At 39.7% G+C, this 19,436-nt stretch overlaps 1 protein-coding gene across 1 annotated transcript in view; it reads left to right on the top strand.

Annotated features, from left to right (window-relative positions):
• Positions 1-19,436, top strand: part of AKAP6 (A-kinase anchoring protein 6) — a 482,960-nt gene that overhangs the window by 192,729 nt on the left and 270,795 nt on the right. The window contains exon 3 of the mRNA XM_055309349.1: positions 5,152-5,403. Coding sequence (XP_055165324.1) covers positions 5,152-5,403 — 252 coding nt within the window. The remainder of the gene's footprint in view (positions 1-5,151; positions 5,404-19,436) is intronic.

Genomic DNA, 19,436 nt, shown 5'->3' with positions numbered 1-19,436 from the left:
CAAAATATATGCCCTGGGAATGAAGCTAAACTCTGACAATGATGATAAAAATCTTCATAATTATATGAAATAGCATTTTGTCACCATATTCATAGGAAGTTAGATATATTTTCTTTCATTTATTCATAACAGAACAGGACAACAGGGCCAACTCCAGGCACTGTTAAGGGCCAGGCACTCCAGGCCCTTAAACTTATGAAGGTTAACAGTTTGTTTTGGTATCCTTGACTGCCTCTCTCTGGATCTGCCTTCCCCTACCTCCACACAGTTCTAGAGTCCTCTAGTCCCCTAGCCCTCATCCTTGTGAATGAGGCATACAAGGGATAAGAGCTGCCTTTAAGTGTGATAGACTGAATTTGGGGTTTTAAGAGTGAGAGAAGTCTGGACTGGTGGATCTGTTCATCATCACCTTGTCCCAGTTGAGGCATACTTGGGAGTCAGGAGAGGAATCTGAAAGTCAGAGAAAAAAAGGTCTGGTAGAGGTAACACAATGGAGATAAAGGTTCAAATCAGTAGAAATGCTGACCAGAATTAGGTGGGAACAGAAATGGGATAATTTCAGGCTAACATTATGAAAGATGAATAATGGACTAGCGGACCAAACCATCTCTCCTCTTGATGCTGGAAAGGGTTCCATCTCTGTCATTCATACAATCTTCAATGTCTTCATCCTATTCTTGATCTTATCTCCTTTATAGACACTCAGGTTTCTGCCTACTAACACCCTCTGTAGAAATAGAAAAGATTCTGAAGCCAAACATTAACATTTGTTGGAGGATTATACCTCATGATGGATTTTAGTCCCTACGTGAGCTTAACCATTCATTGCTATGTTAAATTTAAAATCTCCAATTGTATAATGTTAGTGTTAATGCTTTCAGTAAGCAGATGGAGAGAAAAATGTTTGCTTATGGGTCCTTAAGACATATTTGATAGATAGATAGATAGATAGATAATAGATAGATAGATAGATAGATAGATAAATAAATAGACACATATATATGTCCTGAACCTGAGGGGTTGTTTCTTTTTGTATTCCTAAAAAATCTGTGAATCTAAAGTTGCTAAATTTGTTTCTAGTAAGTAGCACTGCAGTGTTCAAAAGTTTGTTATACATTGAGCAGCCATGTGAGTTGAGTCTAGTTTCCAGTTGCTATCTACTGGAGTCACATATCCAGTCAAGGCTTATAGGCATCAGTTGGGCTTTGGTTCAACTCCACCAACACATCCCCCACCCCCACCCCACCATGCTTCCACTTCACCTTATTAATCTAATGCCCATAGGGCCTCCAACAAGTCAGATCTCTCAGAGTCTTTTAATTCCAAACAGTCTCTACTGGGAGGTAGCCATTCAGGAAATCCTTTGTAAAAGGTTTTAATACCTAGTTAGCTGACTGAATTAAAATAAACAAAATGTCCATAATCTTCAGCTTCTTTCATATAAACATACAACAAACTGGCAATGATTAAGGGTCTAAGCCTGAGAAGATTCAAATTTATAATTCTTTAAATATTTGGTTGACATTTATATAGAGCAACAGAGAAAAGCAGATTTTATATTACTAAAAGGTATGTATAGATTCAGAATCATTCAGTTATTTCTCTAAACCTCTCATTGAATATTCTAAATATAGTTTTATGTTTGGAGGGGGTATACACACTGTCATATATGCGTATACATATATATGTACATATGTATATATATATGTGTGTGTGTGTGTATATATATATATATATATATATATATATATATATATACCCTTCACATATATCTGTAGTTCTTGTTCTACAGTTTGTGTGTCCTTGTAATTTTGTCAAACCACATACCTGATAGTAGAGTAGAGGGCATGAAAATAATTAAACAAATGAATAGACCCCAGAAGTTTGGACCATGCCATACATTAGTTTCAGATTTTCAGCAGAGACTACATGTACACATTGCCAGAATACTCAATGGAGGGAGGTCAGCTCTTGTGGGAAGAGTATTTCTTTCTCCTCAGGGCCCATCTGGCTTCTTTGGGAACAGAGCCAATTTATATTTCACAGACATCTAAGGAGGAGGGTGCGAAAGCCTTAGTTAACTAGTACCATTGATACTTTTGTGACCCTGGATAGTTGCTTAGCCATCTTGACCCATGACCTGGCTCTGACTAAGTTCCTATGTTCATTGTGAAGGAGCCGAATTATGTGTAAGAAGAGTGATGGCATGTAGTTTTCATGGTGCCAAGACTATACATAACATATCATATTGGAAGGTGGGAATGTGTGGCTGAGAAATACCTATATGGGTATTCAGAGCAAGTGGCATAAGTTACCCAACTTTTTCCTCTCCTAAATATATAATATATTCTGCATCTGCAGGATTGTAGTGGGACCTAGGATATAGATACTAACAAATTCAAATTATGAAATCAAGAGTGTGAGGAAGTGGAGAACATTGCCAAGGGAGTGGTTAAAATGATCATCGTAGAGGCTGTGCTAGGAAGGAGGTGGTATGTAAGAAAAAAGAGGGTAGAGGGGTTGGTGGGTAGATTGAGGTTATAAAGCACCTGTAGTGGGAGAGTGGGATTGAAAAGATCAGATAATGAGAGGTTGGTGGCAGAGGGGACTTTCTCATATTGTTCCACAGGTAAAGTGATGACAAGGTTCGAAGTAGAGCTATGGCAGAGAGTTATCCCAGTGGAACAGGTATGAAGGTCTTAAGGATTGTGGAGTAAAGGACATTTGAGGCTAGGGTATTGATTGGTTCATCAGTGTGAATATTGACATTACCAAAGATAATGGAGACGAGAAAACTGAACCACATGCATTCTTCAGTGTGGAGGATTGAAAGAAAAGAATATAGGTAATAGTAATGAAGAAAGAAGATGGGAAGGCTAAGCAGACACTGGGCACCTAGTGAAAATAAAGCATGTTAGTATGAGGACAAAAGAAAAATGATCAGAAAGTGGTAAAGAAGCACCATAGATTGCCCTTCCCCTAGCATCCCTTCCCTCCCCATCTTTCAGGTGAGGGCTAGGAGAGTGAGCAGCCTTTACTGGCAAGGCAGTGGGGGAAGCAGGAGCCTTGGACAGAATCAGGTTTGGGTAGGAGAAGGAGATAGAAGTACAATTCTGTGAAAAAGTTAGGTAGAGTTTTGGGTTGCCTGGGTGGCTCAGTGGTTGAGTGTCTGCCTTTGGCTGAGGGTGTGATCCCGGAGTCTTGGGATTGAGTCCCGCAGCAGGCTCCCTGCATGGAGCCTGCTTCTCCCTCTGCCTATGTCTCTGCCTCTCTCTCTCTCTCTCTCTCTCTCTCTCTCTCTCTGCCATCTCATGGATAAACAAATAAAATCTTAAAAAAAAGTTAAGTAGAGTTTTGTTTTTGTTTTACAGTGGAATGGAAATATTAGCCAGGAAAGTACAAAGAATTTGGATGAGATCAGCTGCAGGAGGAAGAAAGTTTCCCAAGGCAACACAGTACTACATAGAAATGAATATCCTAAGAGGGCAAAGGATACAGGACATTTGCTTTGGGATGGTGGTGGGCAAGGTATCAGGAATGAGAAGTGTAGGAGGTAAATCGAGTAGATGCTCCAAGCAGGCATCTGCTGAGACCCAGGCAATATGGAATATTTAAGGCCTACTTTCATGTGCCAAAGGCTAGCATTGACTGATTAACCTAGCTGTGAGTGGTTCCCATGCACTGGTTTGATTGAAATGGAAATGTGTTTGAATGGATTTGTTTGATTGGAAATGTGATTTTTGTCCCAAATCCCTTTTGGACTACATGTGCTCATGGGCTACATTTGTAAGAACTTTACCTAATTAGGACTCCAAAATCTGTTTAAACTTTTAATCTATTTCAAATTATTATCACCAATCTATATAACTATCACCAATTCTTGGTCTTCAAGAAATAATATTGGAACAGTTATTGGAATTGTACAATAATTATTACTAAAAATTCAACACAACTTCCCATCATTCTTAAATAGATTTTTTCCCCTACTATTATGTAGTAAATACAGATTCCACTTTAGTTTTTCTTTAGAAACAACTAATTGAATTCATATGAAATTGAAGGGTTGTTTCTAGCACAGACTGACTGTTTGGATACTCATGATAGGACTCAGACCTCAAATGTTATCCTAAAATTTTAGCCTTAACAGAAATCATAAATAAAAACCCCATTTAAAAAAAAATCACAGAGGCATAAGAAAGAATGAATCACTGAGTACTTTTAGCTGACATGGACATCCTTTTGATGCTTAATGGATTCAAATTGCTCAAATAAATATTACTATTGATGCTACCCATTTCATGCTGCTGGCTTCTGACAGCACAATGGGAATTTAGGAAATTGTAAGGACAAATGACATATCAGACACCAAATCTGCCTACTTAATAGTATGTGTGGAGGAGACTGAAACTTTGATTTAGTAATGTTTTGTTTAAAATGTACAGGTCTTAAAACAAAACTATAATTTTGTCTTTCTTTGTCCTTGGGGCTTTTCTGGCTTGCTTCCTTAAAAAGTAATCCTGTCAGACCTATAAATATAGAGAACCAATTGTGGTTTCCAGAGGGAAGCGGGGAGGGAGGATGGCTACAATGGGGGAAGGGGAGTGGGAAATACAGGCTTCCATTTATGGGATAAGTATCACAGGGATAAAAGGCATAGGTTGGGGAGCATAGTCAATGATGTTGTAATAGCACTGTGTGGTAACAGATGGTACCTACCCTTGTGAACATAGCATAATGTATAGAGAAGTTGAATTGCTATGTTGTACACCTGAAACTAATGTGACATTGTGTGTCAACTATACTCAAAAAAGGTCTAAGAAAAGAGTGATTCTGATTACAAAGTGCGGGTTGAAATTTAGATATGCTTATGAACTTAAATATTAAAATCTGTTATTATGGGAATGTGACAATTGTCCCTTACACGAAAGACCCCTTGACTCATTGAAAAGGGTTGGGAGTTCCTATGAACTGGTCTGGTGCCCAGGAAAATGACCTGCAACTATGTATCTGATCTAAAACAAAGGTAAGTTAGCCAACATGTGGTTTACCTGAGTTGCTGGCCCTGACGATTGGTGTCAAGTGAAGGAGTGAGTCCTCTCCCTCAAAATAAGCCTAGATAATCTTCATATATTTTGTTTTTCTTTACTGCAGGACATTTGCGAAGATATTTCTGATCACGTTGAGCAAATCCATGCCCTCCTTGAAACAGAGTTCTCCCTGAAGCTGCTGTCCTACTCCGTCAATGTGATCGTGGACATCCACGCGGTGCAGCTCCTCTGGCACCAGCTCCGAGTCTCGGTGCTGGTCCTGCGGGAGCGAATCCTGCAGGGTCTGCAGGACGCCAATGGCAACTACACCAGGCAGACGGACATTCTGCAGGCTTTCTCTGAAGAGACAAAGGAGGTGGGTATTTGAAGCCAAGTAATGTGTCATCAAGTGTAGTCATCTGAGAGTTTTCATTTCAGAGAGGTGGGATAGGAATCCTTTCAAAGTAAATAATCAAGTCCTGAGCCAGGTTTTGAATCTAGGTATAGTGACCAGAGGCTAGGGCACTTCTAATGTGAATAAAGCTTTATTTAGGCCATAGTTAATTCACACCTGACCACTCATAATCGTTGGTGCTAACCTGGCTTCTTGTTGCCCATTCAGTTATTTGATAAATATTTATTGAGCACTTATGATGGCTAGGCACTAGGTGCTAATAATATAATAGTGATCAAAATGTGGTCTTTGCCTTCAAGGAGTCTAGTACTAGATAGAGACAAAAAGTTAGACATTAAGGACAGATTGTGACAAGTCTATATGATGCCGCTGGATGTCAGAGAGGGTCACCTAATTCAGACAGAAAAGCTTTTCCAGAGGAAGTGGGTCCAGTCTGGAACCTGAAGGAGAAGCAGGATTAGACTGGGTAACAGAGGTAGAAAGTGTTCTAGACAGAAGGAATTTCATCATCAAAGATCCAGAAGTAAGAGAATGACAGATTCAGAGAGCTATAGACAACACTGGATCAAAAAGTTCAAAGGACCAGGATTTGAACAAATAGGTAAGTGGAGGTCAGATGATGAAGATGAAAAGCCATATTAAAAACCATATTAGGGACACCTGGGTGGCTCAGTGGTTGAGCATCTGCCTTCAGCTCAGGTCATGATCCTGGGGTCCTGGGATAGAGTCCTGCATCGGGCTCCTCACAGGAAGTCTGCTTCTCCCTCTGCCTATGTCTCTGCCTCTCTCTGTGTCTCTCATGAATAAATAAATAAAATAAAGAAACAAAGCAAAACAAAACAAAAACCACATTAAAAGAACTGAACTTCATTTTAGGGTCAGCAGGAGAGTTTGTTTAAGGAATCGACATGATTACATTCATGCTTTGAAAAAATCATTCTGGGGATCCCTGGGTGGCGCAGCGGTTTGGCGCCTGCCTTTGGCCCAGGGCGCGATCCGGGAGACCCGGGATCGAATCCCACGTCGGGCTCCCGGTGCATGGAGCCTGCTTCTCCCTCTGCCTGTGTCTCTGCCTCTCTCTCTCTCTGTGACTATCATAACTAAATAAAAAAAAAAAATAAAAAAAAAAAAGAAAAAATCATTCTGGATGCAATGAGTCAAATGAGCTTTGGAATTTTATACAACTAATGTATCTGGATTTTTTTGTACTTATATTAAGAGTAGTTTAAAGAGTTTGTTGTCACTTTTGATGCATGGCTCAAGAATGAACACTGTAGGGGCTCCTAGGTGGCTCAGTTGGTTAAGTATCCAACTCTTGATTTCAGCTCAAGTCATGATCTGGGGGTTGTGAGATTGATCCTGTGTTGGGCTCAGCATTCAGCAGAGTCTGCTTGTCCCTCTCCCTCTCCCTCTGTATATCACCCCTCACCTCAACCCCATTTGTACTCTCTCTCAAATCAATCAATCAATCAATCAATCAATCAATCTTTAAAAAAAAGAATGAACAGGGATCCCTGGGTGGCGCAGTGGTTTGGCGCCTGTCTTTGGCCCGGGGCCCGATCCTGGAGACCCGGAATCGAATCCCACGTCAGGCTCCCGGTGCATGGAGCCTGCTTCTCCCTCTGACTGTGTCTCTGCCTCTCTCTCTCTCTCTCTCTGTGACAGTCATAAATAAAAAAAAATAAAAATAAATTTAAAAAAAGAATGAACACTGAGAATTTGAATTCAAATGAACTCTCCTAATCCCACATAAAACTTGACATATATAGGAGTAAAGCATTGTGCAAAACAAGGACTGTGTGTGTGTGTGTGTGTGTGTGTGTGTGTAGATAGTCCCTTGGCTCTTGACATCCACTTTCATGCTCTACCCTTGGTTTTGTGGAAAATATATATAAAAGTTTATAAGACACTTGTATAAATAAATAAGATTAAAAGACAGTATAATGAGTGTTGCATAATTCAGTATTAATTAATGTTTCAGTGGCTCCTACATTATCAACAACACAAAACAACTCTGTGCCTATTCTCATAAATTATTTATACTTGTTGATTATTGTTTTCATAATAATGATACTCTTGCTGAAGCAAATTCCCTGCAGGCCCTGGAAGTTTATGAGAATCAAGATCCACTTGAAGTTTTAGGTTCTTTGTCTTCATCCTTTCCTGTTATTGTGGCAGTGAGGGAGGTGGTAGAGTCCTCTAGTAGAGTCCTTTTTTTAAGTCATAGAATGAACAAGAGGGTGTGTGTGTTAGTGCCCAGATGCCATCGCTCCCAGATGGGATCCTTAGTGTGTCCTTGACTGGGACTCTTGTGGTCCTGGGAGACTACGGAGAAGCCCAGCTTGTCCAACTCTGCCCTAAATGTGGTATTCATGAGGTGTATGCAGTGAGGGAGAGATGAGGGAAAGACGTATCTAAATTCTGAAACCCTCTTTCTTGAGATAGCACCTGCCATCCCCAGGCTATACTTTGTTGTTGCTGTCATTCCTCCTTATGTGTCCTGCTGGCTCTGCCCAACATCCAGTATTGATCAGTCATCAGATCTGCCTACTTTCTACTACTGGAGGGGGGTGGGCAGGCATAAGAAATCACTGGATAAAATCAGTTCATTTTACATATTTATTTATTCATCAAATAAACATTTATTGGTCACCAGCTCTTTGTTGTAGAGCAGGAGATATAGCAGTATTCTAGGACTTCTTGTTATCACTGGTGGTGTTTTGTGGAATATGTTCATCATGCACTAGTTTGAACTTGTGTCATTCAAGAAGCGGTACCCGAGATAATGATGAAGAGCCATTGAGGCTAACTAATTGTCACTGGCCACCATTTCATATTTTGAGTTTATATTAAGTAGGTATGGCTCTCACAATGTGAGCTCAACAATTATTTACAGATTGAGTGGAAACAATTTAGTGCATTTTCATATTTGAAATTCTTTAGTTCTGTCATAAATATGCAAGAATATGTTGTGTGAGGGATAGAAGAACGGTGGATTCTCAGCCATCTGCTTTGTGGATATTTTTCTATAAATTGAAGCACAGTTTCCATTATACTTCCTAAAGCTGTGAAAACCTGATCCTATTTGTCCTTCTAGTGTGACTCCATGAGAACATTTCAAAGACTGCTTATTTTTTTTGTTTCTGACAGCAAGAACACTGGGATTGTGGAAAACAGGAAGGGAATTAGGATAAAATTCTAAGCTTTATCAGAATATATTCAGGTGCAAAAAATTTGTAGAATGAAGAGGGAAATGGCATAAAACAGGCTGATAAACTGAAATAGTAGATGTCCTTCCAGTAAAAGTGAATTCATTTTCTCTTTTTGTAAGTTTTTGTAGTTTTTGTCTCTGAGCCACATTGAAGGATAAGTTGGAAAGCTGGGAAAGTGGCAAGTTCTTTCTCTTTCTGTCTTTGCAAAAACAAAATGTGTAAGTTTAGTTCTTTTATTTAAATATGACACAGACCATATTTTGTAAGCAAATTAGCAAATGTTTTGCTAAAACAAAACCAACCAACTAAACGAATAAAAAACAGAGCAAAGCTCAACATTGTGTATAAAATGTGTTGTACTGAAATTTTTTACATTTCAGATACTTTGACGAACGCTTTATTGTTTCATATAGTAAGGAGGGTAAGGTATATTAAAAATAGTTCCATTTTATAGATGGAAAAACTGAATCTAAGAGAGGTTAAGTGACCACTTAAGGACATAAAGCTGGGATTAATTAAATGGAACAAATAAACCAGCTCTTAATTGATCTCTGTTGTAATAATAGTAGTTCTTCCCTCCCTCTCTCCTCTGCCCCTCCCTTCCTTTCTGCTTTTCTTTGTATCATTCTTAAATATTTATTGCTTTCCTACTATGTATAAGGTACTAGGCATTCAAAGATGAATAACACAGGTTAGGAATCACCCTCATAGTTTTGTTAGAGCCTCAAATAGTTCCAGGAGGTAGGCTGGGAAGGTGCCGTTATTATTTTACAGATGATATTATTGTATCGGCTGAAGGCAGACCTTAACCAACTGAGACACCCAGGCACCCCAAGAACTTTCTTTTTTAAAAATTGCCTCTGTATGGATGGTGAAATCTAGAAAAATACTTTTGAAGAATCCTCTTAATAACAGTTTAAAAAATGCATGGATAAATGCTTATAATTTGGTCTTTAGGATATGAAGTAGATAATACACTGTGTGCTGTTTTTTGTTTTGTTTTTCAGGGAGGGTTTTTTTTCCAAATTAAAAATGGAGTCTTATTAAAAATAGTCACCCCTGAGTGACAATCAGCCATGCACAGAAATAGTTGGCCTGGTTGGAACCAAAGGGGCACTGAGTGTTTTTGAGCGTGGTATTTTCTTCTCCAAACAAAGGACTGGCTACAGAAGGGATCTTCAGGGGAAGACTTAGGAAAACGTAGCCATCCCCTATTAGCTGAGATGTAGCCTCATATCAGATATTCATCTAATATCATTTACTGAGTACCAGTTATTTTCAAGCATGACAGTGTTCCTGATCTTAGAGTTCTGTCACCATCACAGAGGACATCAGATACTTTCCCTGGGCTATAGAAACAGGTGATTGACACTTGTAAGAGTCTAATTTTTACCTGAACTCTCAAATTTCTTTTTCTCTACCCATCGTGGAAACACTTTTACTTAAAACCTCTTTCACCTCACTTAGGTAGCTACAGTGCTGTACTTATATGGTAAAAATGATAGAAAAATGATGCAAATTTCAACTAGTTAGTAATTTAAATACCAACTTATGAGAGAGTTTAGGAACTTAACCATCATTTATAATACTAATTTTGTAAAAGTATTAAGTTCTGAGTACTGAACAACCAAATTCAAATAATTAAATAAGGGACACGTGGATGACTCAGCGGTTGAGCATCTGCCTTCAGCCCAGGGCGTGATCCTGGAGTCCAGGGATCGAGTCCCCACATCGGGCTCCCTGCATGGAGCCTGCTTCTCCCTCTGCCTGTGTCTCTACCTCTCTCTCTCTCTCTCTCTCTCTCTATGTCTATCATGAATGAATGAATGAATAAATAAATAAATACATCTTTAAAAAATTTGTAAAAAAAAATTTTGAATGAAGTGTGACTTTTGTTCAGCTGGCTGATTCCTTGTTGGTTTTGGCTTCTTTTAGTCCAGGTATGAAGCATAAAAGCCACACAGTTCCATTTAGATAATTTTTATTGAGATTGGAAGTTAATATTGGTTTCTCATTTTTGTGCAGTGTAATTTAGCATAGGGATACCTCTCATTTTGAATAAACTTGCCTCCTCAATATACTTGATTAGTAAAAGTAATAATATAATAAGTAATAAAAGTGAACATTCATTGAGCACCTATTCATGTGCCAGATTTGTGTCTTACCTTTATTATCTCATTTAAGACTCACAATGGCCTTCACATGGCTTATCATTTGCTTTTGTACTGGTGAAGGAATTGAGGTTTAATGACATCAGGCTACTGGCACATGGTCACATGGCTAATTTGTGGTAGAGCCAGAATTTGACTCTTAAACTCAGTCTTTTATTCACTAGAGTCAACTAAAACTACATAATCAGAGGAAGAAATTACATGAAAGCATAGAGTTACATTCCAAAACATCGTCAGATTCATCCATTCATTCATGTATTGAACAGATACATCTGTGATTACTTACTCTATGCATGTCACTATGCTAAATGTTGCACGTGTTCTGGTTAGTCAGCCATTTTCTATATGATTTATACTCCTGTGGAACTTATAAACCAATAGGGTAAACAAATTAATCAAATAATCACAATAGTATTTATTTACAGATTGAGGTAAATGCTTAAAGGAAAAACAACATAGTTTTATGAGAGCTAAAAAAAATCTGACTTAGGTGGGAATTTCGAATCTTGAAGAAGTGAAGCTTGATCTAAGGTCTGAGGGATGAGTACAAGTAAACTAGTTAAGGGGTGTTGTAGGTAGGAAGCTTTCTTTCTTTTTTTTTTTTTAAGATTTTATTTGCTTATTTGAGAGAGTAAATAAGAAAGCACAAGCAGGGGGGGTGGAGCAGAGGAAGAGGGAGAAGCAGACATTGGGGAGCCCAACACCTGGCTTGATCCCAGGACTCTGAAATCAGGACTCTGCGATCATGACCTGAGCCAAAGGCAGGTGCTTCACCAACTGAGCTACCCAGGCACCCTGGTGGGAAGCTTTCCTGACAAAGGAAATACCACATACAAAAGCCATGAGGCTGAAGGAACTCATTATGTTCAAAAACTGAAAGGAGGACACTTTGGTTGGGTGCAGCCAGGGAGGGGATGGTGGCTTGAGAGAGGCCTCTATATGTATGTTCTTAGAAGGGTCTGGGTTTTTAATCCAATAGCAAGAATCTAACAAAGCTAATAGCAGGAAGCATCATGTTTGCAATTTTTAAAGATTACTCTTTAAAAAAAAATTTATTCATTTATTTTAGAGAGAGAGTATGGTGATGAGGGGGGTGGGATAGAGGGAAAGAGAGAGAGAGAATTCCAAGCATACCCCCCACAGAGTGTGGAGCCTGATATGGGGCTTGATCTCATGACCCTGAACTCATGACCTGAGCTGAAACCAAGAGTTGGATGCTTAACCAACTGTGCCACCCAGGTGCCCCAAGGTTACTTTTTACAATGTGGCAATATGGAAAACAAGCTGGAGGAGGGGGTATGTCTGTTGAAAATAATATTCAATGAATCAAAGAAAATTGTGATACAGAGATCAGAGTGTGGACTCTGGGTCAGAAAACCTCCATTTAAGGTCTAGCTCGGCCTCTAGATGTGAGGTCAAATGCTAGTTATGTACCTTCTTTTGGCTTCGGTTCCTCTTATATAAAACAGGGACTGTAGTACAGACCCCAGAAGAAAGTTATTGTGAGGATTCAATGAAAAAGTAATAGTAGGAATAAACCTTCCCCATTTATACATGAGGAAATTGGGGCTTAAAAAAGTTGATGAGGTGGCTTATTATTATTATTATTATTATTTATCTGAATATTGTGGAGTACCCGTGAGAGGAGTAGGAGGTAAAGGCAAGGTGAAATTACAAAAGGAGAGAAAACTTCCAAAAGCAAAATGAACAAATGAACAAAAAAAACCAGTGGAAGGTCCTAGAGTACCTGGATCTTGGGACAACCTGGCTGAAAGGAGGGGTTCAGCAGCCACATGACTTCTGGCTTCAGTTTGTTCACTTGGTTCCTCCTCCAGGAGAAGAAACGACCCTTCACTTTTTAGTTTCTTTCCTTCTCTTCCTAAAAAACTAGATTACATCAGGCTGTCCTTAGCCTGATAGGCATGAAAGGATTCTAGGGCCCTTCTGTCTTCAGCAAATTGTCAATCAAAAATCTCCCCATTTGTTGTATGCTATTAGAAATTGCATTAGTGGGGCAGGGGTGGCTCAGTGGTTGAGTGTCTGCCTTGGCTCAGGTCGTGGTCCTGGGATTGAGTCCCACATCAGTCTTCCCTCAGGGAGCCCGCTTCTCCCTCTATGACTCTGCCTCTCTGTGTGTGTCTCTAATGAATAAATAAATAAAATCTTTAAAAAAAAGAAAAGAAAAAAGAAACTGCATTAGTGATGAAGGGTGCCTGGGTGGCTCAGTCAGTTAAGCGGCCGACTCTTGGTTTCATCCCAGGTCATGATCTCAGGGTCCTGGGATCAAGCCCTGCATTGAGCTCTGTGCTTAGTGGGGAGTCTGCTTGAGGATTCTCACTCCTTCTGCCCCTCCCCCTCCTCAAGTAATTAAATCTTCTTTAAAAAAGAAACTGCGTTAGTGATCAGATAAAAGCCTTCATCACATAATTGAAGATTAAAAATACTCACGTGTAAAGTCTTTTTTTTTTTTTTTTTTTTTTTTTTTTTTTTTTTTTTTTTTTTTTTAGCAGAGAGGGCTTTCAAATCAAATTCTGGCCTATCTTGAGTTATAAATAACAAGAGCGGAAGGCACTTGATATCTAACATACACCAATGGGAGTGGGGGAGAGGAACGCACGTGAGAGAGAGGGGACAGGGACTAAGATGGTAAGTTTTGATATTCATTACTTTTCTCCAGGATTACCCGTGTTGATCTTCAAAGGGGCGGGTATGAACAGAAGCTGGTCCTGAACTGTTTCTGTGATGCATGCAAATTCAGTAGTTCACCTTTGTGATTTGTGAATATATAGTTAACATGACAGACTTGTGAAATTGGTTATACCACTTAAACACATTTATTGAGCATCTTCTATAAGCTAGCTACTGTTGTAGGTGCTGGAGTGATAGTAATGTGCAAAGCAGAAGTTTGTGGAGATTTTATTCTTTTTTTTTTTTTTTTAGATTTTATTCTTATATTACTTTGTTCCCAGAATTTTATTACTGAAGGCATCACATAAGAAGCGCTTATTAAATAAACTATGGGCTATTTTATTTTTATTTATTTATTTTAATAAATTAATTTTTATTGGTGTTCGATTTACCAACATACAGAATAACACCCAGTGCTCATCCCGTCAAATGTCTCCTTCAGTGCCCGTCACCCATTCACCCCACACCCCCCGCCCTCCTCCCCTTCCACCACCCCTAGTTCATTTCCCAGAGTTAGGAGTCTTTATGTTCTGTCTCCCTTTCTGATATTTCCCACACATTTCTTCTCCCTTCCCTTATATTCCCTTTCACTATTATTTATATTCCCCAAATGAATGAGAACATACACTGTTTGTCCTTCTCCGATTGACTTACTTCACTCAGCATAATACCCTCCAGTTCCATCCATGTTGAAGCAAATTGTGGGTATTTGTCGTTTCTAATGGCTGAGGAATATTCCATTGTATACATAGACCACATCTTCTTTATCCATTCATCTTTCGATGGACACCGAGGCTCCTTCCACAGTTTGGCTATTGTGGACATTGCTGCTAGAAACATCGGGGTGCAGGTGTCCCGGCGTTTCATTGCATCTGAATCTTTGGGGTAAATCCCCAGCAGTGCAATTGCTGGGTCCTAGGGCAGGTCTATTTTTAACTCTTTGAGGAACCTCCACACAGTTTTCCAGAGTGGCTGCACCAGTTCACATTCCCACCAACAGTGTAAGAGGGTTCCCTTTTCTCCGCATCCTCTCCAACATTTGTGGTTTCCTGCCTTGTTAATTTTCCCCATTCTCACTGGTGTGAGGTGGTATCTCATTGTGGTTTTGATCTGTATTTCCCTGATGGCAAGTGATGCAGAGCATGTTCTCATGTGCATGTTGGCCATGTCTATGTCTTCCTCTGTGAGATTTCTCTTCATGTCTTTTGCCCATTTCATGATTGGATTGTTCGTTTCTTTGGCGTTGAGTTTAATAAGTTGTTTATAGATTTTGGAAACTAGCCCTTTATCTGATATGTTATTTGCAAATATCTTCTCCCATCCTGTAGATTGTCTTTTAGTTTTGTTGACTGTATCCTTTGCTGTGCAAAAGCTTCTTATCTTGATGAAGTCCCAATAGTTCATTCTTGCTTTTGTTTCTTTTGCTTTCGTGGATGTATCTTGCAAGAAGTTACTGTGGCCAAGTTCAAAAAGGGTGTTGCCTGTGTTCTCCTCTAGGATTTTGATGGAATCTTGTCTCACATTTAGATCTTTCATCCATTTTGAGTTTATCTTTGTGTATGGTGAAAGAGAATGGTCTAGTTTCATTCTTCTGCATGTGGGTGTCCAATTTTCCCAGCACCATTTATTGAAGAGACTGTCTTTCTTCCAGTGGATAGTCTTTCCTCCTTTATCGAATATTAGTTGACCATAAAGTTCAGGGTCCACTTCTGGGTTCTCTATTCTGTTCCATTGATCTATGTGTCTGTTTTTGTGCCAGTACCACACTGTCTTGATGACCACAGCTTTGTAGTACAACCTGAAATCTGGCATTGTGATGCCCCCAGATATGGTTTTCTTTTTTAAAATTCCCCTGGCTATCCGGGGTCTTTTCTGATTCCACACAAATCTTAAAATAATTTGTTCTAACTCTCTGAAGAAAGTCCATGGTATTTTGATAGGGATTGCATTAAACGTGTAAATTGCCCTGGGTAACATTGACATTTTCACAATATTAATTCTGCCAATCCATGAGCATGGATTATTTTTCCATCTCTTTGTGTCTTCCTCAATTTCTTTCAGAAGTGCTCTATAGTTTTTAGGGTATAGATACTTTACCTCTTTGGTTAGGTTTATTCCTAGGTATCTTATGCTTTTGGGTGCAATTGTAAATGGGATTGACTCCTTAATTTCTCTTTCTTCAGTCTCATTGTTAGTGTATAGAAATGCCATTGATATCTGGGCATTGATTTTGTATCCTGCCACGCTACCAAATTGCTGTATGAGTTCTAGCAATCTTGGGGTGGAGGCTTTTGGGTTTTCTATGTAGAGTATCATGTCATCGGTGAAGAGGGAGAGTTTGACTTCTTCTTTGCCAAGTTGAATGCCTTTAACGTCTTTTTGTTGTCTGATTGCTGAGGCTAGGACTTCCAGTACTATGTTGAATAGCAGTGGTGAGAGTGGACATCCCTGTCGTGTTCCTGATCTTAGGGGAAAGGCTCCCAGTGCTTCCCCATTGAGAACGATATTTGCTGTGGGCTTTTCGTAGATGGCTCTTAAGATGTCGAGGAAAGTTCCCTCTATCCCTATACTCTGAAGAGTTTTGATCAGGAATGGATGCTGTATTTTGTCAAATGCTTTCTCTGCATCTAATGAGAGGATCATATGGTTCTTGGTTTTTCTCTTGCTGATATGATGAATCACATCGATTGATTTACGAGTGTTGAACCAGCCTTGTGTCCCGGGGATAAATCCTACTTGGTCATGGTGAATAATTTTCTTAATGTGTTGTTGGATCCTATTGGCTAGTATCTTGTTGAGAATTTTTGCATCCATGTTCATCAGGGATATTGGTCTGTAATTCTCCTTTTTGGTGGGGTCTTTGTCTGGTTTTGGAATTAAGGTGATACTGGCCTCATAGAATGAATTTGGAAGTACTCCATCTCTTTCTATCTTTCCAAACAGCTTTATTAGAATAGGTATGATTTCTTCTTTAAACGTTTGATAGAATTCCCCTGGGAAGCCATCTGGCCCTGGACTCTTGTGTCTTGGGAGGTTTTTGATGACTGCTTCAATTTCCTCTCTGGTTATTGGCCTGTTCAGGTTTTCTATTTCTTCCTGTTCCAGTTTTGGTAGTTTGTGGCTTTCCAGGAATGCGTCCATTTCTTCTAGATTGCCTAATTTATTGGCGTATAGCTGTTCATAATATGTTTTTAAAATCGTTTGTATTTCCTTGGTGTTGGCAGTAATCTCTCCTTTCTCATTCATGATTTTATTAATTTGAGTCTTCTCTCTCTTCTTTTTAATAAGGCTGGCTAATGGTTTATCTATCTTATTAATTCTTTCAAAGACTCCTGGTTCTGTTGATCTGTTCCACAGTTCTTCTGGTCTCGATTTCATTGAGTTCTGCTCGAATTTTAATTAACTCTCTTCTTCTGCTGGGTGTCGGGTCGATTTGCTGTTTTTTCTCTAGCTCCTTTATGTGTAAGGTTAGCTTTTGTATTTGAGTTCTTTCCAGTTTTTGAATGGATGCTTGTATTGCGATGTATTTCCCCCTCAGGACTGCTTTTGCTGCATCCCAAAGATTTTGAACAGTTGTATCTTCATTCTCATTAGTTTCCATGAATCTTTTTAATTCTTCCTTAATTTCCTGGTTGACCCTTTTATCTTTTAGCAGGATGGTCCTTAACCTCCACGTGTTTGAGGTCCTTCCAAACTTCTTCTTGTGATTTAGTTCTAATTTCAAGGCGTTATGGTCTGAGAATATGCAGGGGACGATCCCAATCTTTTGGTATCGGTTCCAACCCGATTTGTGACCCAGTATGTGGTCTATTCTGGAGAAAGTTCCATGTGCACTTGAGAAGAATGTGTATTCAGTTGAGTTTGGATGTAAAGTTCTGTAGATATCCGTGAAATCTATCTGGTCCAGTGTATCGTTTAAAGCTCTCGTTTCTTTGGAGATGTTGTGCTTAGAAGACCTATCGAGGGTAGAAAGAGCTAGATTGAAGTGACCAAGTATAAGTGTATTATTATCTAAGTATTTCTTCACTTTGGTTAATAATTCGTTTAAGTATTTGGCAGCTCCCACATTCGGGGCATATATATTGAGGATTGTTAAGTCCTCTTGCTGGATAGATCCTTTAAGTATGATATAGTGTCCCTCTTCATCTCTCACTACAGTCTTTGGGGTAAATTTTAGTTTATCTGATATAAGGATGGCTACCCCTGCTTTCTTTTGAGAACCATTTGAATGGTAAATGGTTCTCCAACCTTTTATTTTCAGGTTGTAGGTGTCCTTCTGTCTAAAATGAGTCTCTTGTAGACAGCAAATAGATGGGTCCTGCTTTTTTATCCAGTCTGAAACCCTGCGCCTTTTGATGGGGTCATTAAGCCCGTTCACGTTCAGAGTTAACTATTGACAGGTATGAGTTTAGTGTCATCAAGATACCTATTCAGTCCTTGTTTTTGTGGATTGTTCCACTGAACTTCTTCTTAAAGGGGAGTTTTAAGAGTCCCCCTTAAAATTTCTTGCAGAGCTGGTTTGGAGGTCACATATTCTTTCAGTTCCTGCCTGTCTTGGAAGCTCTTTATCTCCCCTTCCATTTTGAATGAGAGCCTTGCTGGATAAAGTATTCTTGGTTGCATGTTCTTCTCATTTAGGACCCTGAATATATCCTGCCAGCCCTTTCTGGCCTGCCAGGTCTCTGTGGAGAGGTCTGCTGTTACCCTAATATTCCTCTCCATGAAAGTCAGGGACTTCTTGTCTCTTGCTACTTTAAGGATCTTCTCTTTATCTTTGGAATTTGCAAGCTTCACTATTAGATGTCGAGGTGTTGAACGGTTTTTATTGATTTTAGGGGGAGATCTCTCTATTTCCTGGATCTGAATGCCTGTTTCTCTTCCCAGATTGGGAAAGTTTTCAGCTAGGATTTGTTCAAATACATATTCTGGCCCTCTGGCCCTTTCGGCGCCCTCGGGAACCCCAATTAAACGTAGGTTTTTCTTCCTTAGGCTGTCATTTATTTCCCTTAATCTGTCTTCAAGGTCTTTTAATTGTCTGTCTCTTTTTTCCTCAGTTTCCCTCTTTGCCATCAACTTGTCTTCTATGTCACTCACTCATTCTTCCACCTCGTTAACCCTCGTCATTAGGACTTCTAGTTTGGATTGCATCTCATTCAATTGATTTTTAATTTCTGCCTGATTGGATCTAAATTCTGCAGTCATGAAGTCTCGTGAATCCTTAATGCTTTTTTCTAGAGCCACCAGTAGCTGTATAATAGTGCTTCTGAATTGGCTTTCTGACATTGAATTGTAATCCAGATTTTGTAACTCTGTGGGAGAGAGGACTGTTTCTGATTCTTTCTTTTGAGGTGAGGTTTTCCTTCTAGTCATTTTGCTCAGTGCAGAGTGGTCAAAAACAAGTTGTTTTGGGAAAAGGAGAGAAAGAGAGAGAAGGAAAGAAAAGAGAAAGAGAAAAAAGAAAAAGAAGAAAAAAAGGGAAAAAAAGAAAAAGAGAAAGAAAGGTGAAAAAAAAGGGGGGTGGGGGAAGCAATCAGAAATCAAAAAGAAAAGAAAAAAAAAAAAACAAAAAACACGGGGGAGTATCTTCTGAATCTGTAGACTTTAAGTCCCTTGACTTCCCCTGGAACTGGTCCGTCCAGCTGGTCTTCTGGGGGAGGGGCCTGTTGTGCTGATTTTCAGGTGTTAGCACTTGGGGGAGCTGCTCTGCCCCTGCCTGGTGCAGGGCTCAGCGGGGGTTGTTTACCCCGTGAGGCCCCAGGAGGAACAGCCACAGTGGCTATGGCAGCTCTGGAAGCCTGGAGTCAGCACCCGCAGGAACTACGGGGCTCTCTGTCTGCAGGGCCTGGAGGCTCCGGGGCGGGGCCGCTGATCTGCTCAGCTCGGGGCAGGAGCGTCCTTGCTGTCCTGGGCCCTCCCGGCCTCT

The sequence above is a fragment of the Nyctereutes procyonoides genome, unplaced genomic scaffold (genome assembly GCF_905146905.1).
Source record: "Nyctereutes procyonoides isolate TBG_1078 unplaced genomic scaffold, NYPRO_anot_genome, whole genome shotgun sequence".
NCBI classification, from domain to species: domain Eukaryota; kingdom Metazoa; phylum Chordata; class Mammalia; order Carnivora; family Canidae; genus Nyctereutes; species Nyctereutes procyonoides.
The sequence above is the reverse complement of the archived record's forward strand: the minus strand, read 5'-3'. Positions and strand labels throughout refer to the sequence as shown.